Raw genomic sequence first — 24042 nt, 5'->3', positions numbered from 1 at the left:
CATCAAAACATGATTAAAGAGACCACTGCTGAGTAAGTCTCTTAACTTCTCTGAGCTTCTTTTTCTGTAACATGAAGAAGTTGGGCACCATGCCAGAGGGGGGAAAATATCCACATAAACAATTTTACACTCAACCCAAGGGATTCACAAAAACCACCTGGAGCCAATCTACAAGCTTCTTAAAGATTTACAAAGCACAGGCTCAGGTAATTTCCCAGATCTCAGCCAGCTCAAAGTTTCAATGTTTCTATAACAGCATAGTTTAGCAATAAAGCCATAGGTAAATGACAAAGCAGATAAAAAGAAAAATTCCCAACAGTAAATAAAAATGATAAGCTTCACTAATAATAAGACTTCCAAATTCAAAAGTGAGGGGAGGGGAGTAAGCTCAGTAGCACAGCTCTTCGTAGCATGCACAAGGACCTGGTTTCTATTCCAAGCACCAAAAAACAAATCAACTTCAAAAAAATTTAAACACACTGCTTCTCTTATGTACAAATTTCTCTTATCTAAAATATGGATGTTCATTGCTGGCAATACATTTGGGTTTTAGTCATTTGTAAACAAGAATCCTAATGCAGACCCTCTCCCAAGAAAAAAACTCAAGACTATAGAATCCCAGTCTCCTAACCTAGATGATCAGTTGTTTTTTAGGTTTATTATCACTGGGCTTCCCTTTGCTTCCATCTTTCCCTTTGTATACAAGGATCCAGTTATCCTTGTATTCCTCTTCCACAGAATGGTCCCTCATTTTGGTTAGTATGCCCCTTCAACAGTTTCCTAAGAAGGGATAGTTGGCAATAATTTCCTGAAATGTAACATGTTCCAAAATGCCCTTATACTGCCTTAACCCTTAACCAAATATGTGGTAAGTTTCTAGGCTAGAAATTACCTTCCCTCAGAATTCTGAAGGCATTGCTCCATCATCTTCCCCTTTCTAGTACTGCTGTTGAGAAGTTAATGCCATTTCTAATTCTTACATGTGCAAGTGAAAAGTCTAATGCCTGGGTGGTAAGACCCCTCCTCCCCAACTTGGCAACTGTTGGCTTCCATTACAGAGTGTATGGCAAGGTGACCTGTTTCAATGGGAAACTTCAGTGTTTCCTCTGGGGCTGTCCAATTTTTTACGGGGGTTGTGGGGGGAACAAAAAAAACTTCGTAAAGGTTAAAAGACATACTTGGCTGCTAGTGGTCTTGGAGCTACACAGTGTAAGGGGCTGAGAGTTTCACCATGTAAGATGTAGCCAGTCTCCTCATTTTTCTCTCACTTCTACAATGCCAAGAATCTCTAGGGTCTGGAGCCCAGTATCTTTCTCCACAAGGTAAGTCTTGAGCTTTTTGTGAGGGAGGGAGAATAGTCACCAGCCTGACCTGGACAAAGTATATACAGAACCTTCCACAGACTTTAAACCACTTCCAGTTTTCAGTCACATATCTCACCTGCACCCTCAGAGATAGCTACTGTCTCCCATTCTTGGGTCTTTCTAGAGATTTGTGATATGAACTAGTTGGAATTCTCTAAGGACTCTATATCTTAGTCTACAGATATTTTATATTCCACTTTCTCAGCTAAATAACTTACTGTAACCATATTCCTAAAATTTTTTGACATTACTTATTTACTGTCTTCCGTTCTTTTTCGCTCGTTTTTTGTTTTTGTTGTTTTGTTTTTTTGGTTTTTTAGTTTTTTGGGTTTTTTGTTCAGACAGGGCCTTTCTATGTTGCCCAAGCTGGTCTTGAACTTAGGGACTCAAGTGATCCTCCCACCACAGCAGCCCAAGAAGCTGGCTTTCTCCTGTAGGTTTATACTGTTTTTAATCTCTTTATCTCATTAAATGGGGTTTTGAGCAAGAGTAGAAATAAACATGGCTACTTAATCCCCCATGCTTAAAAATAAGACACAGTTCTTCAACAATTTTTATATGATGCTAATATACATCTTGGGGTACATCCAGGTGTATGAAGACTGGAGTTTATACAGTTGGAGGACCCTACTTTAATAAGAACACAGAATTAGGCATAAGAGTAGATATTCAATTTAGAATAAGACAATAAATCATAAATTTTAAAATGCTGACAAAAATTATAAAAGTCAGAAAATAACAATATTTTTGTTATGATAGGTTTTTTGAAATTCATTGAGATAAAACTTACATTAACATGAAATCTACCATTTTAAACTATAAAATTCAATAGCTTTTAATGTATTCACAATGCTGTACAATCTTCACCACTGCCTAATTCCAGAACACTTCTATTACCTCAAGAAGAAACTACACCCATTAGCAATGACTCTTCCTACCCATCCTTTGGCAACCACAAATTTACTTTCTGTCTCTATGGATTTGCCAGGTGGAACCATGTAACACATGGCCTGTGTGTCTTATGTCTTTCAATCAGTTCCATCAGGTAGCATATATTGGTACTCTACTCCTTGTTATATACAGCTAAGTAAAATTCAACTGCATAGATAATGCTGCATAGATATGCCACTTTTTTTTTTAATCCATTCAACAGTTACTTTGGGTTGTTTTATCCATTCAGTATATTTGGGTTGTTTCCACCCAACTATTTTGGCTTTTATGAATAAAGCTACTATGCACAAGTTTTTATGTGAACATGTCTCCAATTCTTACATATATACCTAGGAATGGAACTAATAAGTCATATAGTGATTCTGTGTTTAACTTCTGAGGAACTGCCAAACTGTTTACCACAATAACTGAACCATTTTACATTCCCACCAACAATGTATGAGGGTTCTAATTTCTCCACATCTGTGAGAACACTTATTTTCATATTTTTTTAATTATAGACTTTATTTTTTTTCACATTTTTATTGGTGCATTATTGTTGTACATAATGATAGGATTTATAGCTACATATTCATATATGCACACAATTTAACAATATAATTTAGTCAATATCCCTAGCACTGCCCCACCTCCCACACCTTAGTCCCTTTCCTATGATGATCTCCCTTTGATTATGAGATCCGCCCTCTTTTACTTTTTCCTCTATATCTTTTGCACATGAGAGAAAACATTTGTTCCTTGACCTTCTGAGTTTGACTTATCTTGCTTAACTAATAGTCTCTAGTTTTATTTAGTGTAAACTAGTTATCTCATTGTAATTTTAATTTGCATTTCCCTAAGGGGTGTGTGTATACACACTTTTTTGGGGGGTGGGGTGTGTGCCAGGGACTGAACGCCGGGGCACTTAGTCACTGAGCCACATCCCCAGGCCTTTTTTTGGTATTTTATTTAGAGACAGGGTCTCACTGAGTTGTTTAGTGCCTCACTAAGTTGCTGAAGCTAGCTTTTAACTCCTGATCCTCTTGCCTCTGTCTCCAGAGTTGCTGGAATTACAGGCGTACACCACCAAGTCCAGCTAAGGTTCATAGTATTTGGGCATCTTTTCACATGTTTATTGTCACTGAAATATCTTCTTTGGAGAAATTTCTATTCAAATCCTTTGCCTTTTTTAAAAAATATTTTCTTAAATGTTGATGAACCTTTATTTTATTCATTTATTTTTATGTTGTGCTGAGAATGGAACCCAGTGCCTCACACCTGCTAGGCAAGCACTCTTCCACTGAGCCACAACCCCAGCCCCTTTTGCCATTTTTTAATTGGGTCGTTTTTGCTTTCATTCTTCAGCTGTAAAAGTTCTTTATATATACTGTATACTAGATACTTATCAAATAAATGATTTGCAAATATTTTCTCCCATTCTGTAAATTGTTTTTTCTCTTGATGATGGTATCCTTTGGGGAATAAGATTTTTAATTTTGATGAAACACAATTATCTACTTTGTTCTTTGGTTGCTTGTGCTTTTAGGGTCATGTTTTAGAAATCATTGCCTATCCAAGGTCATGTATTTCCAGCTAAGAGTTTTGTGGATTTAGTTGTTATGTTTTATCTGTAACCCATTTCGAGTTAATTTTTGCATATGGTATGAGGGAGGGATTTAATTTTTTTCTTTTATGTGAGAGTATCTAGTTATTCTAACACTGTTGATAAAGGTAATCTTTCTCTACTGAATCTAGGCACCCTCATCAAAAATCAATTGACCACTGTGTTAGCCAGCTTTCTGTCACTGCAACAAAACACCTGAGACAAACAAGGATAGTTATTCTGGCTCATGGCTTGAAAGTTTCAGTCCATGATCATCTGGTCCCATCACTATATACCTATGGTGAGGGAGAACATCATGGCAGGGAGCACCTGGCGGAGCAGAGCTCCTTACCTCATGTTGGCTGCAAAGTAAAGTGTGTATGAAAGAGAGAGAAGGGGCTGGGGACAAGTTATACCCTTCAAGGGCACATCCGCAATGACCTACTTCCTCCAATTAGGTTCCAACTCCAAAAGTTTCTATCGCTACTTGCTACCCATTAAGTTAGGAACCTATCATTGAATTAATCCATTAACGAGGTCAGAGACCTCATGATCCAACCACTTCCCAAAAGTCCTACCTCTAAACAGTAATGTTAGGACCACGTCTTCAACACATGAGTTTTTGGAGGACATTTAAAATTCAAACCATAATGACCACAGATGTATAAATTTCTTTCTGTACTCGATTCTACTCCATTGATTTATATGTCAATCTTTGTGTCAGTACCACATTTTTTTCATGAGTTTTATGTCATTTTCTATTGAGATAACAAAAATAATTGTCTTTCCTCTAGCATAGTTTAATGTATTTTTGTTGTTAATTGATGACTTGAAATTTCTTTTACAAAGGGTTATTTTCTGTACTGTTATGTAAACTTGGGAGAACTCTTAAGTCTCTTTCTTTAATAAAGCTACAAGATTTGGAATAATTTTCCACTGACTGGTTTTTGGTATCAAACCTTGCTTTCCCTGTACTCATCACACTTCAGGTACCAGATGACATAGGGCGCATTCATATCGCTATATTACCTCTAGTTCTGCAGGTTTATGCCACAATACCAAATGGAGTCACACAACAGGTAGTATTTTTAGAAACCATCCCTATACTAGGACGGCTAGCAATGCCTTGATTACACACAGAGATTGTGAACCACAGAAATATAATCTGCTAAAACCCAACTAAACATATTCCCAAATCACTTTCCTCACAGTCAGATCCCAATGCCCACAGTCATTCATTCCGCTGCCACCCGACACAAGAAGTGTAATAAAGGGGAAGTTGGGGTAAAAAGATAGCAATCTTAGCTGACTATGGTTAAAATAATGTACATTTTCAAACTTCAAAAATCTGTAATCACATATTGGCAATGTTATGTTTCTTGATCTATATGCTGGTTATATAAATGTGTTCAGTTTCTGAAAAATCTTAAACTACAAACTTAAAAATTTTATACTTTTTCTATGCAAGTACTGCACACCAAGAAAATATTATTTTAAAAAGGACCATGTGACCAGATTGCTAGAGAACTTCCCAGGCCCTCAGATCAGGTCCTAAAATCAAGCTTCATTATTTTCACAATAAACCCACCTCTGCACTTAGCAAACTGGATATCACAAGATATGGTTTCCAGTACCAACTGAAAATGAATCTGCCATGGGACTTGGAGAATTCATTTGTGACCTCCCTAAACAATTTTCTCACCTAGAATGAGGAAGAAGTTCTAGTAGTCATTCAAGAAATATTTTCTGAGTACCTTGTAAGTGTTCAAACACTAGGTGAATGAGAAACACATACACACTTCTGCCATGCAATAAGCATTAGGGAAAAATTAATCTGAATAATGTATGGATTTCAGTTAATAATATTATACCATTACCAATTCATTAACTGTGACAAATGTACCATATTAATGCAAGATTAGTTAATAAAAGGGGAAACTAGGCATGGGAAATATAGGAATTCTCTGTGATATCTTCAATCATTCTATAAATCTTAATTCTAAAATTTAAAGTTTATTTTTTAAAAAAGACTAACAAAGCTGGGCATGGTGGCACATGCCTATAATCCCAGCAGGCTCCTCAGGAGGCTCAGGCAGGAGGATAGCAAGTTCAAGGCCAGCTTCAGCAACTTAGCAAGACCTTGAGGTGGCAAAGAAAATTAATATTACTAAAGCACAATGAGCAAAGGAAAAACCAATTAAAGGGGTCAGATTATACAGGGTCTTTGGCGAATAATATCTATTTCATTCAAAATACAATGAAAAGCCACTGGAAGGTTAAAGCAAAATAAAAATTATGCAACTTTTCTTTTTCTTCTTTTTTTTATGAAACTGCTCTTTGGAGAATGGCTTACAGAAAGGTTAGAGAAAAATATTCTATAGGGAAGCACTAACAATCTATGATTCTTACCCCTGCATTATATTTTTTCAATATAAAAATCATCCGAGAACTAATTAAATTCACATATTTACATAAATTATTCAGATAGTATCTGTCTTCTTTCTCTTTGCAGTTTGTTTCTCTTTCCATTGAGTATCTTTTTAATTCTTTATGAAAATAATTTTGGATTTTTATGCTTTAATAACTGCTTCTAGAAGTTGTTGGAAATTTTTATGCTATTTATTAATTATCCATAGTAAACATCCTGAAAATCTCAAAGAAAGAACACAAAATAAATTACAAAAGCTGGAAAATGGCATCTACAGGTTAGTATACCAAAGAATATATATAACCCAACCTAAAAAACAAAAATAGCAGCCTCATTTATGTAGTCCATAAAGGTTCCTTTGCCCTCTGGCTTCAAATTGGGTTCAGTAAAAAAAAAAACACAGCAGTTGCTTGCCCTTTGCTAGCCTGACTTCCCATCCCTCCTAGTCCCTAAACGCTGCACTAGTCCTTTACCCTCCTCATAACATTTTAAGCAGCCCCTTCATTACATTCTTCCACCTACCATGAGAGTACTGCCAGTTCATACCAGGACCCTGATAGCAAGGGACACCAACTCAGTCTGGGAAGTCCACCAAGAGTTTAGAGGAGATAATGCTCTGGCTATGTCTTAAACTGAGATTAGGCAAGAAAACCAAGTGAGTAAGGAGGATAGCAGAGTATAAGGAAACAGCACCACCAAAATTTTGGAGATACAGACAGGGATGGTGGTGCACACCTGTAATCCAAGCAGCTGGGGAGGCTGAGGCAGGAGGATCATAAGTTTGAGGATAGACAGCAATTTAGGGAGACCCTGTCTCAAAAGATAAAAATAATAAGGGCTGGGGATGCAGCTCAGTGGTAAAAGCACTCTGGGTTCAATCCCCAGTACCAAGAATTTTTAAAGATGGGATACACAGGAGAACCAAGATTTAAGAAAAGATGAGTTCCAAGTCATGGAACATAAGGATATGATGGGAAGGCTAGAGAGGAATCATAAAGAGCTTTAAGATGCTGCAGGTATTTAATAGGCCTGGTTTCTTTAATAAATAAATTTGGAAAAAAGATAATGAAAATTTAAAGGAAAAAAAAAAAGGAAGAGGTCTAATAGTTTAATAGAGATTTAAGAGATATACAAACCAAATACAATTGTTGAGTGTAGGCCTCTTCTGGATTCTGATTAGAACAAATATTCGAAAGAAGTAGAGGAAGATGAAAAAGGAAAGAACTGAAAATGCATTTCTTAATGAGATGGGTGGAGTGTTCTTATTTTCAATTAGTTTATGAATCTAGGAGTGAAATATTATTGCTGGAATGAATCAGTATATGGCATAAATTCTATTTCTTTTTTCATTTTTATAAATATAAATGCTAAGAAAACTTATTTACATAAATAAGTTGTTTTAGTCAGCTTTCTTCGCTGCTGTGACTGAAAGATCTGACCGGAACAATTTTAAAGGAGGAGAAGTATATTTGAGGGCTCACGAATATTGAGGTCTTAGTCCATAGAAGGTCAGCTCCATTCCTCCAGGCTTGAGGTGAGGCTGAACATCAAGGCAGAAAGAAACAGCTCACAAGTCAATCAGAAAGCCGAGAAAGTCCACTCGCCAGATACAAATATACACCCAAAGCCACGCCCCAATTTCCACCTCCTCCAGCCACACCCAGTTCAGTTACCACTCAGTTAACCCCTATCAGGGGATTAAATCATTGACTGGGTTAAGACTCTTACAACCCAATCATTTCTCCTCTGAACCTTCTTGCACTGTCTCACACGAGCTTTTGGGGGACACCTCACATCCAAACCATAATATAAGTAAATAGGAATGAAAGGAGTTTTGTTGTAACAATGCAATTAAATCATTTTAATTGAGTTACATGTCAAAAAATAGGAGAATTATGACATTTGACTTTCCTAACAACTTAATCAAGTTCTTCCATTTTGTTGAAAATTAAAGAATGGAAATTACCTGTCTTGTGAACCCTGTACCCTTTGTACCTTGTACCCCCAGGGTTGGGGGTACAGGTAGAGTGCTTGCTTAGCAAGCATGAGGTCCTGAGCTCAATCCCCAGGACCACCAAAAAGAAAAAAGTTTATCCAATCATTGGAGCCACCACCTTCTCAACCCATGTCACCAATATTCAGATTTGTCTCTGGTGGCCTGGAAGGCCCTCTCATCACAGGACAATGTACCATTTGAGATAGCTGAGCAGGGCACCTTTCTTTTACAAAAGTAAAGGTAGAAAAACAGACTGCTCAATTTTTAGATATTGGAAACTAAGTCCTCCTAAAAATATCCATGAGCTTTCATTCTTTTATTCCACTAACTGTAACACTATTTAGTTATTTCATCCATCAAGTCCTCTCAATTCATTCTGTTCCCACTCCAAGTGTCCTGACAGCAACATCAGTGAGTGTCCTGACCTCCTCTTCTAATCTCAGAGCCTACACCTCAGCATTAGATGCATGTAAGACTCTTAGCAAATGTTTACTGAATGAACAGGAAAACACGAAAATATTTCATCCTAGTCCAAGTCTTCTTTATGGCTAGGGAAAAAAAGGAGTTAGGAGCTAACTAAATTGGAAATCAGAAGAAATTTAAACTAACATCACCAATCCTTAAAGTAATAAAAAGATGGGCTGGGGAGATAGTTCAGTCGGTAGAGTGCGTGCCTTGCAAGCACAAGGCCCTGGGTTACATCCCTAGCACCGCAAAAAAAAAAAAAAAAAAAGTAATAAAAAGATCAGTTTCCTTCCTAAGCTAAAATTTGTTTAAAAATATAAAACAACTAGGAAATATAAAACAAGAATTCAAACTTCATTACAAAGAACTTTTGTCCTCATTTTTAAAAATTGGAAGTTATACCAATTATTTCCTTCATAAGATTTTTAAAAACTCTTTTCTTCAAATTAAAGTTGTCCATTTCACTATTTTCAGTTCAGAATACCTACAAAGACAAGATCTGGAGTAAATGAGCAAGTAAATGAGAAATTTAAAAAAGAAACACTTTAAAATCATAGAGCTCTTAGCCAAGCATGGTGGTGCACACTGGCAAGGCTAAGGCAGAAGGATCATAACTTCGAGGCCAGACTGGACAATTTAGCAAGACTCTGCTTCAAAATAAAATTTTCAAAAGCACTAGGGATGTGGCTCAGTGGTACAGTATTTGCCCAGCATGCACAAGGTCCTGAATTCAGCCCCCAGTACCACAAAAACAAAAAAACCCACAGAGCTCTGAAATAATTATTAAATTACTAAATCATCTTCCTAACATTGACAGACTCCTCATGCAAGTGAAATTTTTTAGGTGATACCCCACAGATTTATGTCAAGTGTATGTCAATATCAGTCTGATCTTTATTTTGTTAAGAAGCAAAATTTGTAGAGCATGGTAAAGGAGTTTTGTTAACCAAACCAAATACTAACAAAAGAACGCCTCAGTCCTCTTTTTATCTTACTGTCATCAAAATTACTAAGATACAGATGTCAGTTAATTCAATAATGACATCACAAAGAGAAATCCTATTATTTGTTTTAAGTGAGGTCTTGATGACCATAAAAGCCTTTTTCAATTTCATCACTCTTTAATTCATATTTACTGAGAAAGTACTATATATCAAGTACTATGTTAGAGACAGTATTTTGAATTTATCAAATGTCACATTACTTTTCTTAAATTTTAAAAAAGGATTTTTCCATCCTTTCCTTACAAAAGTGCCAATCCAACCAACATGTTTTATTCCTCACTGAAAGAAGAAAGTTATATTCAAAGCCCAATAACACAGGATCATACAAAAATGAAATAATTAGTTTTATAATTCTGATATAATTAAATATTTTTTGTTTCTCCTTCTACAATATGCATTTAAAGAATTTATAAATTATGACATTTGCAGGCAAATGGATGAAACTGGAGAATATCATGCTAAGTGAGATAAGCCAATCTCAAAAAACCAAAGGAAGAATGATATCGCTAATAAGTGGATGAGGACACATAATGTGGGGTGGGAAGAGTTAGTATTAGGTTTAGAGTTAGGTTTAGGGAGGGGGGCAAGAATGGAGGAAGGAAGGACTGTATAGAGGGAAAAGAGGGGTGGGAGGGGTGGGGGGAAGGGAAAAAAATAACAGAATGAATCAAACATTACCCTATGTAAATTTATGATTACACAAATGGTATGCCTTTACGCCATGTACAAATAGAGAAACAACATGTATCCCATTTGTGTACAATAATTAAAAAAAAAAAGTTAGAGACAAGAACAGAAATTGTTATCAGTAACAGACTGATTAACTGACATAATAAACAAGCTTCTATGAAAAGTTAAAAAAAAAAAAAAGAATTTATGTAAGAAAACTATACTGAAGGGCTGGGGTTGTGGCTCAGTGGTCACGCACTTGCCTAGCACATGTGAGGCACTGGGTTCAATCCTCCGCACCACATAAAATAAATAAATTAAATAAAGGATTTGTCCATCTACAACTAATAATTTTTTTTTTAAAAATGAGTTATATTTACACCAGTTGAACCAGAGAGATTTTCAGATGGTTGAGGAAAACAATGTGGGCAAATGTATATAATAAAATAAATTTTAAAACTATACTTAAGTATGAATTTTCATTAGAATCCTGGTCACCTTTCACAGTTCTATTCCTTCAACTCAATTTATTCCAAATACACTGATATAGACTTTGGGTTCAGGCCTTCCCCACGTTTTACATCTACCTACCTCCGCAAGAAATAACTCCACCTACTGGCAAGAGGTGGAACTTCAGGCTATTTTTGAAAGTGCTAGCCGCTGCACGGAAATAAATCAAGTCATAATGACTTGCTCCATACTCCACAAATCCTAACGTCTACTTCTTACCAAAAATTTGGGGAGGGAAGGAAGAGAGAAGTACAGTTGTTTAATTGTTTGCTACAGTACTTTAAGATATGGTATTTAGCTGGGTGCAGTGGCACGTGCCTGTAATCCCAGAGACTCAGGAGGCCCAGGCAGGAAGATCACAAGCTCCAGTCCTGCCTCAGCAATTTCGCTAGACACTATCTCAAAATAAAAAAAATAAAAAAGACTGGGGATATAGCCCAGGGGTAAAGCGTCCCTGGGTGAAATATCTAGCGATGAAAAGAAAAAAATATATATATACTACATAAAATATATATATACATACACATTGTATTTCACCACATAATAATCATTACCACTGCATTAATGTGTGTCCATAAGTATTTCATACATCCTACTCTTGCTCCAAAATGTTTAGTTAACAAAAGAAATTTTATGCCTATCTTAAAAGATAATTTATTTTTTTAAATTTTAAATTTTTTATTTGTTCTTTTTAGCTATATATGACAGTAGAATGTATTTTGGCATATCATACATACACAGAGTATAACTTCTCATTCTTGTGGATGTACCTGATGTGGAGTTACACTGGTCGTGTATTCATATACGAACACAGGAAAGTTATGTCCAATTCATCCTACTGTCTTTCCCACTGCCATCCTCAATTCACCCCTGTCCAATCTGGTGAACCTTCACTCCCCTACCCACCTCAACCGCCCACTGTGAGTGAGCATCCACATATCAGAGAGAACATATTCAGCCTTTGTTTTTTGGGACTGACTTATTTCACTTAGCATGGTAGTCTCTAGTTCCATTCAATTACTGGCAAATGCCAAAATTTCATTTTTCTTTATGGCTAAGTAATATTCCATTGTGTATATGTACCACATTTTCTTTATCCATTCATCTGTTGGAGGGCACCTAGATTGGTTCCATAGCTTAGCTATTGTGAATTGAGCTGCTATAAACATTGATGTGGCTGTGTCACTATAGTATGCTGATTTTAAGTTTTTTGGGTATATGCCAAGGAGTGGAATAACTGGGTCAAATGGTGGTTCCATTCCAAGTTTTCTGAGGAATCTCTATACTGCTTTCCAGAGTCATCAAACCAATTTGCAATCCCACCAGCAATGTATATCATTTAAATCAATATCTACATTAGTCATTGTTAATTTTGTACGTGCTCACATAAAATAGAAAACTGGTTTTGATTAATTCATTTAAACAATCTTTGGTCAAAAATAACAAAATATATTTATAAAAACTTTACAGATTAAACAGTATTTTTCACATACATTATTTCTTATCTTGAATATTTCTAAAATAACACTGTCATTTTAAACTTGCATTTATAACTAAAGACACAGGCACAGAGAAAATGGGTGATTTGCTTAAAGGCACAAAACTTATTAAGTGGCATAACTAGAATCTGAACCCAAATTTTCTGTCTCCAAGTTCTACAATCTTTCTACAACATTCAGACTGCCTTCCATAAAATTACTAAGTATATCTTACAGAGAAAATACAATCTCCATTATGGATTTCTGCTTTGAGACAGTTCTCAGGAATGTAGTCATCAAAAATGGTCTAGTTAGATTTTAATATAATTTTCTTCCTTTGTCTTGTAGGAAAAAAAAATAAGCAAAAGTAGTACATACTCATAATCCAACCCACATTTAACAGAACAATCCTTTCTTTGGTCACATTTTAGATTTTTTTAAATATTTTTTTAATTGTAGATGGACACAACATCTTTACTCACTTTTTTGTGTGTGGTGCTAAGGATTGAACCCGGTGCCTCACATTATAGATATTTACTTTTTTAACTGACACCTAATAATTGTACATATTTATGGGGTATAGTGTGATGTTTTAATACAAGTGTATAATGTGTAATGATCTAGATATGTTTATTCTTTATATCCCACCTTTTCCAAATATGATTTGAAGGGGCTACTGGCTGGTAAACCTTATTAAAGTTAAGTTTGCTGCATTTCACCTTCATCAGTAAGAAATGAAAACTAATTTAAAAATTTGATGCATGCAATAAAAATTTTAAAAACAAAAATGTAGGGCCCAACCTAGCCTTATTCTGATTTCTTATATCTCCATTCATGGTACTATAATAAAAATTATCAGCTGGGCATGTGGCCCAAACCTATAATCCCAGCTACTCAGGAGGCTGAGGCAGGAGGATTTCAAGTTCAAGGCCAGTGTAGTCAACTCAATAAGACTCTGTCTCAAAACAAAAAGTAAAAGATAAAGGGCTGGGGATGCAGCTCAGTGATAGAGCATTTGCCTACCATGTGCAAGGCTATGGGTTCAACCTTCACTATTGCCAAAAAAATTTATTAATGCCCAACACAGGTCAAAAGCAATACATATCTGAGGGCTGAATAAATAAAATAGTAGTTCTAATGTATTATGAAATCCTAAGTCAAAAACTCAAATATGCTTACTAAACTGTTCATATGAAAATGTTTATGAAAAGTTTTTATTAATGTTTCAAACCAGAAGACTTAACAATTTTAAACCTGTAGCAATCAAGACAATATGGTATTATAAAGGATAAATTTATAAAGGGCAGAATTATATATAGATAAAGGAAACAGTGAAGTCCAGATATAGAATTACATGTTATTGTAAACTTTTTCAATCAAGATGTCAAGACAATTCAATGAAGGAAACAAAAGTATTTTCAACAAATAGTGCTGGGAAAAAAAGGATACCCATATTTAAAAAGAAAGAAAACAAAGAACCTCAATCTTTATTTCATATTTTAAAAATTAACTTGAAAATGGTAAAAGATTTAAATGTAAGGCTAAAATTACAAATAATTTTGCAGGAGAAAAAAATCTTTAGAAGCATGGGTTAGAAAAAGATTTCCTAGGACACAAAAAGCATGAACAATAATAGATAAAAATCAATAAACAAGGGGTTCATTAACATTCAAAATCGCTCTTTGAAACATCATCCGATGGTACACAGACCAGGAGAAAATACCTGCAAAACACATCTAATAAAGGTTTTGTATGCAGAATCCATAAATAATTCCCAAAACTCAATATCAACCCAATTTTAAAACTATGAGCCAAATATTCCAACAGATATTTACCAAGAAATATAAATAACACAAATAAGATTAACACTGCCAGTCATTAAGGAAAAGAAAATTAAAGTGAAATGCCTGTACATACCAATTATCAAATGACTAAAATCAAAGACTGGCAACATGAAATGTTGAACAGAACAAGGACCAACAGGAACTCTCATACACTGCCAGGGGAAATGAGAAATAATACAACTGAGAAAAAAGTTTGGCAAATTTTTCAAAAGTTAAAACATACACCCAATAAAAAAAAATGTTCAAAAAACCATATACTCAAATGTTCATAGCACTTTATTTGTATTGACTAAAAACTGGAAACAACAATTGACTATGGGTATTTGTGAATGAATAAACATAGTAGGGTATATCTACACAATGCAATACTCATCAGGGATTTTAAACAACTGTAGTGGTACACAATATAGATGGATCACAAAAGCATATGCTAAATGAAAGAAACCTGACTCAGGAGACACAGACTATATGATTCCATTTACATAGAATTCTACAGAAGGCAAAATCATAGTGACAGAAAGCAGACTGGTGGTTGAGAAAGCCTGGGGATGGGAAGAGACCTGAATGGGCACAAGGAAACATTTTGGGAAGAAAGAAATGCCCTTTGTGTATCACCACTAAGTTCAATGTCAACTGTCAATTTTTCCTACAAAACTAAACTGGAATGCCAATCAAATTTGTTTGGATACCTTTTAATACAATATCAAATGTGGTTTTAAAAACAGAAGTAAGGGGCTGGGGTTGTGGGTCAGTGGTAGTGCCCAGCATGTGTGAGGTCCTGAGTTCAATCCTCAGCACCACATAAAAATATAAACAAATAATATAAAGGTACTGTGTCCATCCACCAAAAAAACAATTTAAAAAAAAACAGAAGTAAATGCCTTCAGAAGTTATTCTAAAACAAACTTCCTTACTTTGTTCAACTAAACATTAGGAGGAATATTCTAGAGAGAAAAAAAAAATGTGTTGGGGTGGGGTACTGAACCCAGGGCACTCTACCACTGAGCCACATCCCCAGCCCTTTTTATTTTTTATTTTTGAGACAGGGTCTCACTAAGTTGTCAGGGTTGGTCTCGAACTTGTGATACTCGCCACAGCCTCCTAAATCACTGGGATTAAAAGGCATGTGCTACTGTGCCCAACAAAAATATTTTTAGATGTTTACAGTCAATTGTAAAAAGTGCCAAAAACTGAAGCGGGATGTGGTGGTGCACGCCTATAATCCCAGCCGCTGGAGAGGCTAAGGCAGGAGCCAAGAGTTCAAAGCCAGACTTAGCAAAAGCAGGGCACTAAGAAACTCAGTGAGACCCTATCTCTAAATAAAATATCTTTAAAAGGTGGGGGATGTGTTTCAGTGGTTAAGCCCCTCTGGGTTCAATCCCCAGTAACCAAAAAAAAAAAACAAAAATAAAAAATAAAAAAGTGCCAAAAACTAATTACTAGAAAAACTAGCATCAAGTGAAATACTAATAAGCTCAATGTCTAGGAAAATTGCTCGATAAAGCAAAAAACATGTAACTGCATTCCTAAATACAGGTTATAACTAAGATACAAAATAAATAAAATACAACATAAGTACCAGAAATATAAATTAGCTGAAGTTAAGTTAAAATACAGGATTAAAATTATAAAACTATCCTGATCAAAATGGATCAAATCTTGAATAAATGTAAAAAAACAGCAAGTTCCTGGATGAGAAAACTAAGTACACATAAATACCTCTTTTTCCCAAACTAGTGCAATTCTCATCACAGTCCAAATAAAATTTTAAAGTTCCATATTTATGCCAAAGAGCAAATAAGTGAACCAGTCACAGTGGTATACACCCATAATCCAGCCACTCTGGAAGCTGAGGCAGGAGGATCTCAAGTTCAAGGACAGCCTGGACAAGTTAGGGAGACCCTGTTTCAAACCAAAAAATAAAAAGAGCTGGGAATGTGGAATAGTAGTGGAACCCCTGGGTTCTATCCCCAGTAAAGCACACATACATATACACACACACACACACACACACACACACACACACACACAAACAAATGAGTAGAAAAAACATTTTGGCCCAATGGGATTTTGGGGGTTTTTTTGGCGGTGGGAAGGAGCTGGCAATTTAAACACAGAGCCTCAAGCATGCACTCTACCACTAACCTACACTCCTATGCCATAGTGAGAATATTAAATTATAATGCTATAATAATAAAAACCTAGCACTGGTCAACAGACTGATTTGACTCTACCATAAATAATTAACAAAACTGAAAAGATATCAAAACACTGTAGAAGGGAAGAATGGTTTCTTAAACCTCTTGGGGGAGAGGTACTTGGGACTGAACACTAAGAAGTGTTTTACTGCCAAGCTATATGCCCAGTCCTTTTATTATTATTATTATTATTATTATTATTATTATTATTATTATTTCAAAATAGGGTCTCACTAAACTACCAAGTCTGGCCTCAAACTTGAGATCCTCCTGCCTCAGCCTCCTGAGTCATTGGGATTACAGGTATGCATCACCACTCCCAGCTTCTTAAACCATTTTTTAAAGACACTAAAATAAAATAAATTTAAATACCAAGTTTCTCAAATAAAAGGGCATTCCTAAGTATAGAAATAACAACAACAACAAAAAAGAAAAACCCACAAAAGTTGGACAGATTTGACTCCTAAAATAACAAATTTCTGCATGTCCAAACATGGTCAAAATTAAAAGACAAAAAATAGACCATAGAAATGTTTGTATCAAATATGACAACAGATTAATATATTTTCAAGTCTCAGGCAGATCAATAAGAAAAACACTAAGTCCCTAACCTTAACTAGGACAAGACTAAACAACTCAACAACGAAAAATAGTAAACAGAAGAAAATATTTAACTTCATAAGTAAATGTTTATATACTATGTAACATAAAACTAGCAAAGAATTTTAAAAATAAAAGCCAAGGCTTATGGTGGAATAGTTTTGTTTTGTTTTTTTTAAAGACACTTATTATTCATTATTGCTCTAAACAGGCAAAACTCTTTTAGGAAGCAGCCTAAAGAAAAATTAGTCAAGTACCTTAAAAAGTATCAACACACCTGAATCCAGTAACATACTTTCTATGGAACTATCCTAAAATATAATACTTTTTTAAAAGTTAATTTTTTCTACACCAAGATGTTTACAGCAATTATTTGTAATAACAAAAACTTGGAAATAAATGTTAGAACAAAAAAAAATCTGAACAATGGCCACTGTCAAACCCTCTTAACTGATTATCTTAAAGTCATTTTTTTACAGATCCTAATCAAGACCATCTTCCATGTCATCCCCAGACTGTTTTTTTTTTTTTTTTTTTAGATGCTGATGGTCCTTTATTTTATTCACTTATTTATACCCAGTGCCTCAAGGCAAGTGCTCTACCACTGAGCCACAACCCCAGTCCTATTTTTTTTTTAAATAAACCTTTCTTTTTTAAAAAAATATTTTTATTAGTTGTTGATGAACCTTTATTTTATTTATTTACATGCACTGCTGAGAACTGAACCCAGTGCCTCACACATGCTAGGCAAGGGCTTAACCACTGAGCTACAACCCCAGCCCTGCCTTTTCTCTTTCTAAAAAAAAAAAAAAAATTTGTAGTTATAGATGGACAGAATGTCTTTATTTTATTTGTTTATTTTTATGTGGTGCTGAGGAGTGAACCCAGTGCCTCACTTGCATGCTAGGCAAGCACTCTACCACTGAGCTACAGTCCCAGCACTCCCCCTCAGACTGTTTTTAATATTTTATTTATTTATATGTGGTGCTGAGGATGGAACCTAGGGTATCACACATGCCAGGCAAGTGCTCTACCACTGAGCCACGACCCCAGCCCCACTCAGACTGTTTTTAATTAGAAAATATACCAAAGCTTCAAATACTTTTTTAAGGTACCCACCACCTTAAAATAAGCTTTTTTTGTTTTTGAATCAAACTTCTTGGCAAACTATAGTAATATCCTAAGTGGGCTAGTCTTTGCCTATAGCTTCATCTCTTGTCACTCATACCCAGTGCATTAGCCATAACAAAAACATGTAGAACAATATACAGAACTACATGTATCTCTGCATTCATTCAATATAACACTAAAAAGCTCCTAATCCATGCTGACACAAGGATCCTGCCTTCATGGAGTTTATAGCATACATATTTACAATAAATGCCTGTCAGTGAGTTAGGTTTGATAATGGAGAAAAAGTAGACAAAGGAGTCAATTCAGGTCAGGAAAAGTTCTAGGGATACTGGTAATCCTTGAGTTGAGCCTTAAAAGGTAAGCAAGGACTGCAAGGGGTGAGGGTAATTCCAAATGAGTGCAATATATTTATTTTATTTTTTCACACAACTTATAATTCATTTGAAAGAGGCTTTCTATATAGACAGATAACTTCGGTTCTGACATGTACTTAATCTCCTATTTCACAGAGCTATTGTGAGAACAAAAAGTGATAATAGATATAAACATGACAATGTCTTGCACTTAATACATTTCTGTCAAAAACATGTAACAATAATGACTACAACAGTGTATTTCAAGAGTCCAGCGTTCTTAAACATGAGAGTAACAGTTAACAAAAAAATGAGGTCAAGAGAGAAAAACCAATATGAACAAAGTTAAACAACCTATCATATTTATCCAGGGCCAAATAGTACTCTCTGCAGACCATGATAATATTCTCACTCCACCCTATTACAATTATACAACAATTTATATTCATAATAATGAATCATAAGGAGAACACTATAGTCTGTTAAGTATAGTCTACTTTAAAAGAGTAGGACATACTACATCTTTAAAAGGTTCACACCAAAAATGAGAAACCTTGTGTTCCTTAAGTGTGACCCTTCACTTTACCTTGAAAATTGAATTCTATGCTAAATAAATGTCAGTAGGTGGTAACAGTAATAATCAACCAACAGAAAAAAAGTAGAAGCCCTGATTAAAATACATACACACACATGCAGACAGACTTTACTCACCAAGAAAACCAAACTGTGTGAAGCACGTAGGCATGTTCTATTCCCTGTCCGAAGGAGGTTAGACAAGAGAGAACTTAAGAGAAAAGGAAAGAGCTAAGCCACATTGGCTTCCTCCTCAGGAACCAAGGAAACAGAATGAACCTGGGTCATTCAAATCAATCACTAACATCCCTAAAAGTCATTATGGTGTACAGAAACCTGCAAGGTGCAATCAAATTGTAATTTTTAAAGGTTTGTTATAAATAAAATATGAAATTAAATAATGTTAAGTAACCAGCATAAAGTAGGATTTTAAAATTAATTTCCTTAATTTATAGATCAGTAAGGTTAACCTTACTGCCAAGAATTTTTATAAACTAGTAAGATGAGAAATAGCATACAAAAACATCAAATTTACAAAAAGTCTTGAAATAAATGTTCTGGAGAAATAATTTGCTATTTCTCCATACCTAAGAATTTAAAATATTAGAAATTACATTAAACTGCTTTTTCCAGCCTTTGGTTTTCAAAAATAATAATGGTCTTTAAACACCCCCCCCCTTTTTTTTTTTACTATAACCAAACATAAAGAGTACTTTCTATACAAACCATTTCTTACAATTGTAAGAAAACCCTATATCAGATAAGCATACTATACCTACTACACATTGAAATACTAATGGAAAATTGATAGTATTACCACACAGACCATTTTAATGATCAAGTGTTAATGTGTCATAAAGAACAGAAGTGGTTTGAAGGATCAAATCAGATTTTAACCACCAATGTCCTGAGGAAGCTCAAATTTTGGATTAGCCCCACTTTTTTAGCATCAAAAAAAAATACCACAGTCCATTAATTGATTGTGGTTTTAGGAACAATATGTGGAAAACTCTAATATCTGTTGTGGGCAGAGATATCATGACAAATATTTATCCTTCAGAGTGTGTGTTCCACAAGAATTGTTAGCATCTCAATAATATAATAATAATAGTTACCACCTTTCAGTAAATTAGCAATTCTACATTGAGTAGCTACAGTTCATAAAGCACGTTGGAATCAAAGGCACTCTGTAAATTTAAAATATTAGTATATTAACTGAAAGCAAAGAACAATAATTTCAAAACATCTTATAGCCCAAGTGTATTGTAACCAAACAAAATTCACTGTGGGATCTGCTGTTTTCTGGGTTTTTTAGTGATTTCTTTTTTCCTCTGTTAGGAAACCCAGATCTAAATGAACTGTTAAACACTTAGTCTAAAGGTATGCCAAACATTTCTTAAGGTCTTAACAAAGAATCAACTTTAAAAAAAATAAAATAAAATAAAATGAGGCCTAGGTTAAATATTTTATTTGGCTTCTCAAGATGGACTGAGAAGTTGGGCACCAGCTCCAGACCAATTCCTGGACGAACATCAAACACAGCCCTGTCATTTATCCAGTCAGTCAAAACAATCTTTTCCATCTAACTCTTTAATGTTTATGTCCTAAAAAGCTGCTAATTGAATCCAGCTCTTGAGATCTATTTGTTAAAATCTATACCATTTAATTTTTAAATTATGAACAAAAATGAAAAAATATAAGTTAACTTTCCTGGCAAAACAGGAAGGATTCCATCATATGTAACCAAAAGGCATGAGGGGGGGTTGTTAATGTTTGTTGAACTTAAAAAGAAAACGATTCAAAGGCAAATTCCCAATGGCTTTAAGGAACTATCAGAGTATGTCAAACTGTTTTTACAATTGTATTTAAAATTCTTCAGAAAAATCTAAATATGGGGCTGTGGCTCAGGGGCTCAGTGGCAGAGCGACTGCCTAGCAAGTGTGAGGCACTAGGTTTAATCCTTAGCACCACACACAAAAATAAGCAAATAAAGGCATACTGTCCGTCTACAAATAGAAAAAAAAAAAACTAAATATACAAAATCACTCTATTTAGTTCAATGTTTTCTTTCCCTGCCCCCCAAAATAAGTGTAATCCTTCCTAACAAACTTTGCTTGTGAATTTTTATAATGAATCACAAGCAGTAAGGAAACCTCAGATAATATGTCAAGATCTACTGAATCACGCTAAAAGTCTCAAAACTCATTTTATCTGCAGAAAATCAAAATCCCAGTTTTCTCCCTCATTTTCTCTGTATGTATATAGCCTAGAGGGAAATAAATGACTACAGCCTGTTCCGATGGTTTTTGCACACCTAGGATCACAGTTTCCTTCCAGGATTGCTGGCACAGAACTGACTCCTGATAAGAACAGCAAGAGATAAACTAAAGCAACAAAGATCCCTTATAAAGGTTTCCACTGACTTCCCCAAAATAAGGAAACTGAAAGGGAGGTAAAGACAAGCATCCCCCAATGTAGGGTTTCTATTAAGAACCACTCAGTTAATGATTCTTCGCAATTTTCCCTTGGGAAGGCAAAACTGTAATGAAAATAAAATTTTTAATTGCAGGCAACATACATTCAAGCTGAATTCTCAAATACCAAACTCAAAGCAAGTTTTTATCCAGAAAGTTCAGCCAGTGGACTGGGATGTGCTATGAGTATGCAACTACAAAATTTGTCCATAAAAATCTCAAAGTCTAGTGTGGACAAACATAATTACAGTTTATTCTTACACTCCAGCACATACACACAAATCCTCTAAAGAAAATTTACTCAACACATATCCGAATAGAAAAGGCGACAATTTATTAATGGTAAATGATGATACTACTATAACCAGACTGATTTCAACTACACTTTCAAACCAAATATAATTTTACCTTAAAATGAAGCTGACATGTTCTTATAATACCAAAAATGGCAACGTAAGTAAAAACATACCTGGTAACGTCAAAGATTTCATGCACATGGAATCGTAAACACTGTAAAAATAGTCTTCTATCTAGCAAACCCCACTGGACATTCTTTTCCATTTAGAAAAGCGAAGGGGGAGAGGGGAGAAATGAGAGAAAGTTTGCTTGGAAGTTTGTATGAGCACATACTTAGAAATGCACACCCCCCCCCCCAAAAAAAAAAAGTGTTTCTACAGCAGATCTAGAGTCAGACGTGAGCCACATTCTGCGGCCTACAAGGAACAACCCAAAACATGCTACCCTACAATCAAACACTTCCAAAACACAGAGCGCACAATAAGCCCGAGTCGTGGGATCAGGCAGACACACCGGAAAAGTCAACCTCAGTCTCCTTCCCTTCCTCCCAAAGACGTGCGTTGAAGGTGTGTGGCACCGGCCACAGTGGCCGGCAGCACAGAGTAAAGGTTTTGCACGCGGGCAGAAGTGGGTGTCCAAGTTAACAACCCGGGAACACACACACACGCCCTCCAGTTAAGCACTCCATCTTTAAGGAGTGTTTACTGCGCGCAGTCAGCAACCGGATTCAATAATCCCCTTCACAACCCCACCTGGGCAGCAGCCCAGGGGCTGCTCCCGGTGGCCGTGGGGGAGTCGAGCTCCTGTGCCCAGACGTCCTGACCTCAGATCCGCCACGGACCCGGCCGGGTGTTCGCCTCCCCTCCACAAAAGACCTCCAGGCTCTTTTAAGAATTTCCCACCCTGCGCGAGTGGTCCTCCCACGACTCTCCCAGAACTAGGCCTTCCCACGCCGCGACCCCCGAGGCACCATTGATCGCGACTCTGGCCCTGCCCAAGGCCACAGGCACCCCCCGCCGGCCGGCCCTCCCCGCCGCTGCCCCGCGGCCCGCCGCCCCCCTCACCTGTCAGGCGCAGCTTGACGGGCCCGTTCCTCCGGCCTCCGGGGTTAGACATGTCCCCGGCGGCGGGGGCGGCGGCGGCGGCGGCGCTCCGGGCCGGCGGGCGGGGCGGGGGCGACGGCGAGGCGCGGCGGAGTCACCACAGCGGCCGGGGCTGGGGCCCGAGCAGCCGGCGCCGCGGCCGCCTCGGCCGGAGGGTCCCGGATGTGCCGAGCGTCGTCGCCATGAGCCGCGGAGGGAGCGGGACGCCTAGCTCCCCCCTCCTCCCACTTCTCCTTCCCCGGCCCGGGCCGCACAACAAAGCGGCAGCGGCGGCCGCGCCGCCTCCGCCCGCGCCCCCGCCGCCGCACCCGCCGCCTCGCGGCCGCCGCGGCCTCTTCCCTCCGCCCGGCTCGGCGAGCCCCGGAGCCGACGGGGCTAGTCGGCTGAGGCGGGCAGTGCTCGGCGCGCCAGAGCAGGACTCGGGGCTCGGCCGCTTCCTCCTCCACCCGCCCTCTTGTCTGAGGGAACCGGGTGCTGGGGCCGCCGCCGCCACTCGTCGGCTCGGGGGGCGGAGAGGAGACGGGAGGCGGGGCCGGCGGGGCGGGGCCTGGGCGGGGCGCGGGCGCGCGCCGGGTGTCCGGGGCGCGGGCCCGCGGGGACCGAGTGCTTTGCTGCCCAGGGTCCCTCCCAGGGACCCGCTCTGGGCTTAGAGCAGGAACCGGCAAAAGCACAAAGCTGCGGCGACCCGGGGCCCCCTGGAGAGATTGTGTCCAGCCCATTCAAGGGAGAGTTTGTGTCGGTGCCGGAAAGACCGCATTTATTAGATGCCCACTTGCGTGCAGAGCGCTCTGAAGGGCCAAGACGAGCAAAGTTAGAAACGAGTCCATTGCCCACCCCACCCCGCAATTTGTCGTCAATCAAGCGAGGGAAGGGGCTACATCCCATACCCAGTGTCATAGCAAATCCCCTAGAGTGCTTTGCTGCTGGTATTGTAGTTGCCACCTCCACCCTGGACTCACCTGGTGGACGAGATCAGGTTACCTGCCTACTCCAGCTCTTTTTCCAACTGGAGCACAAGA

At 37.4% G+C, this 24042-nt stretch overlaps 1 protein-coding gene across 4 annotated transcripts in view; it reads right to left on the bottom strand.

Moving 5' to 3' along the window:
* The window catches only part of Smurf2 (SMAD specific E3 ubiquitin protein ligase 2), a 104326-nt gene extending 80851 nt beyond the window's left edge, over positions 1–23475 (bottom strand). Inside the window, exons 1-2 of one of the 4 annotated variants that reach the window (XM_047544441.1) lie at positions 22985–23003; positions 22093–22175 (exon numbers count right to left, since the gene is read on the bottom strand). In XM_047544441.1, coding sequence (XP_047400397.1) covers positions 22093–22120 — 28 coding nt within the window. In that variant the 5' untranslated portion in view covers positions 22121–22175; positions 22985–23003. Of the gene's footprint in view, positions 1–22092; positions 22176–22984 lie in introns of all 4 variants that reach the window. The other 3 variants (XM_047544442.1, XM_047544443.1, XM_047544440.1) reach the window with 3 other exon arrangements.
* Between the last annotated feature and the right edge of the window lie 567 nt (positions 23476–24042).

This window comes from Sciurus carolinensis, chromosome 3 (assembly GCF_902686445.1).
Source record: "Sciurus carolinensis chromosome 3, mSciCar1.2, whole genome shotgun sequence".
Classification (NCBI taxonomy): Eukaryota; Metazoa; Chordata; class Mammalia; order Rodentia; family Sciuridae; genus Sciurus; species Sciurus carolinensis.
The sequence above is the reverse complement of the archived record's forward strand: the minus strand, read 5'-3'. Positions and strand labels throughout refer to the sequence as shown.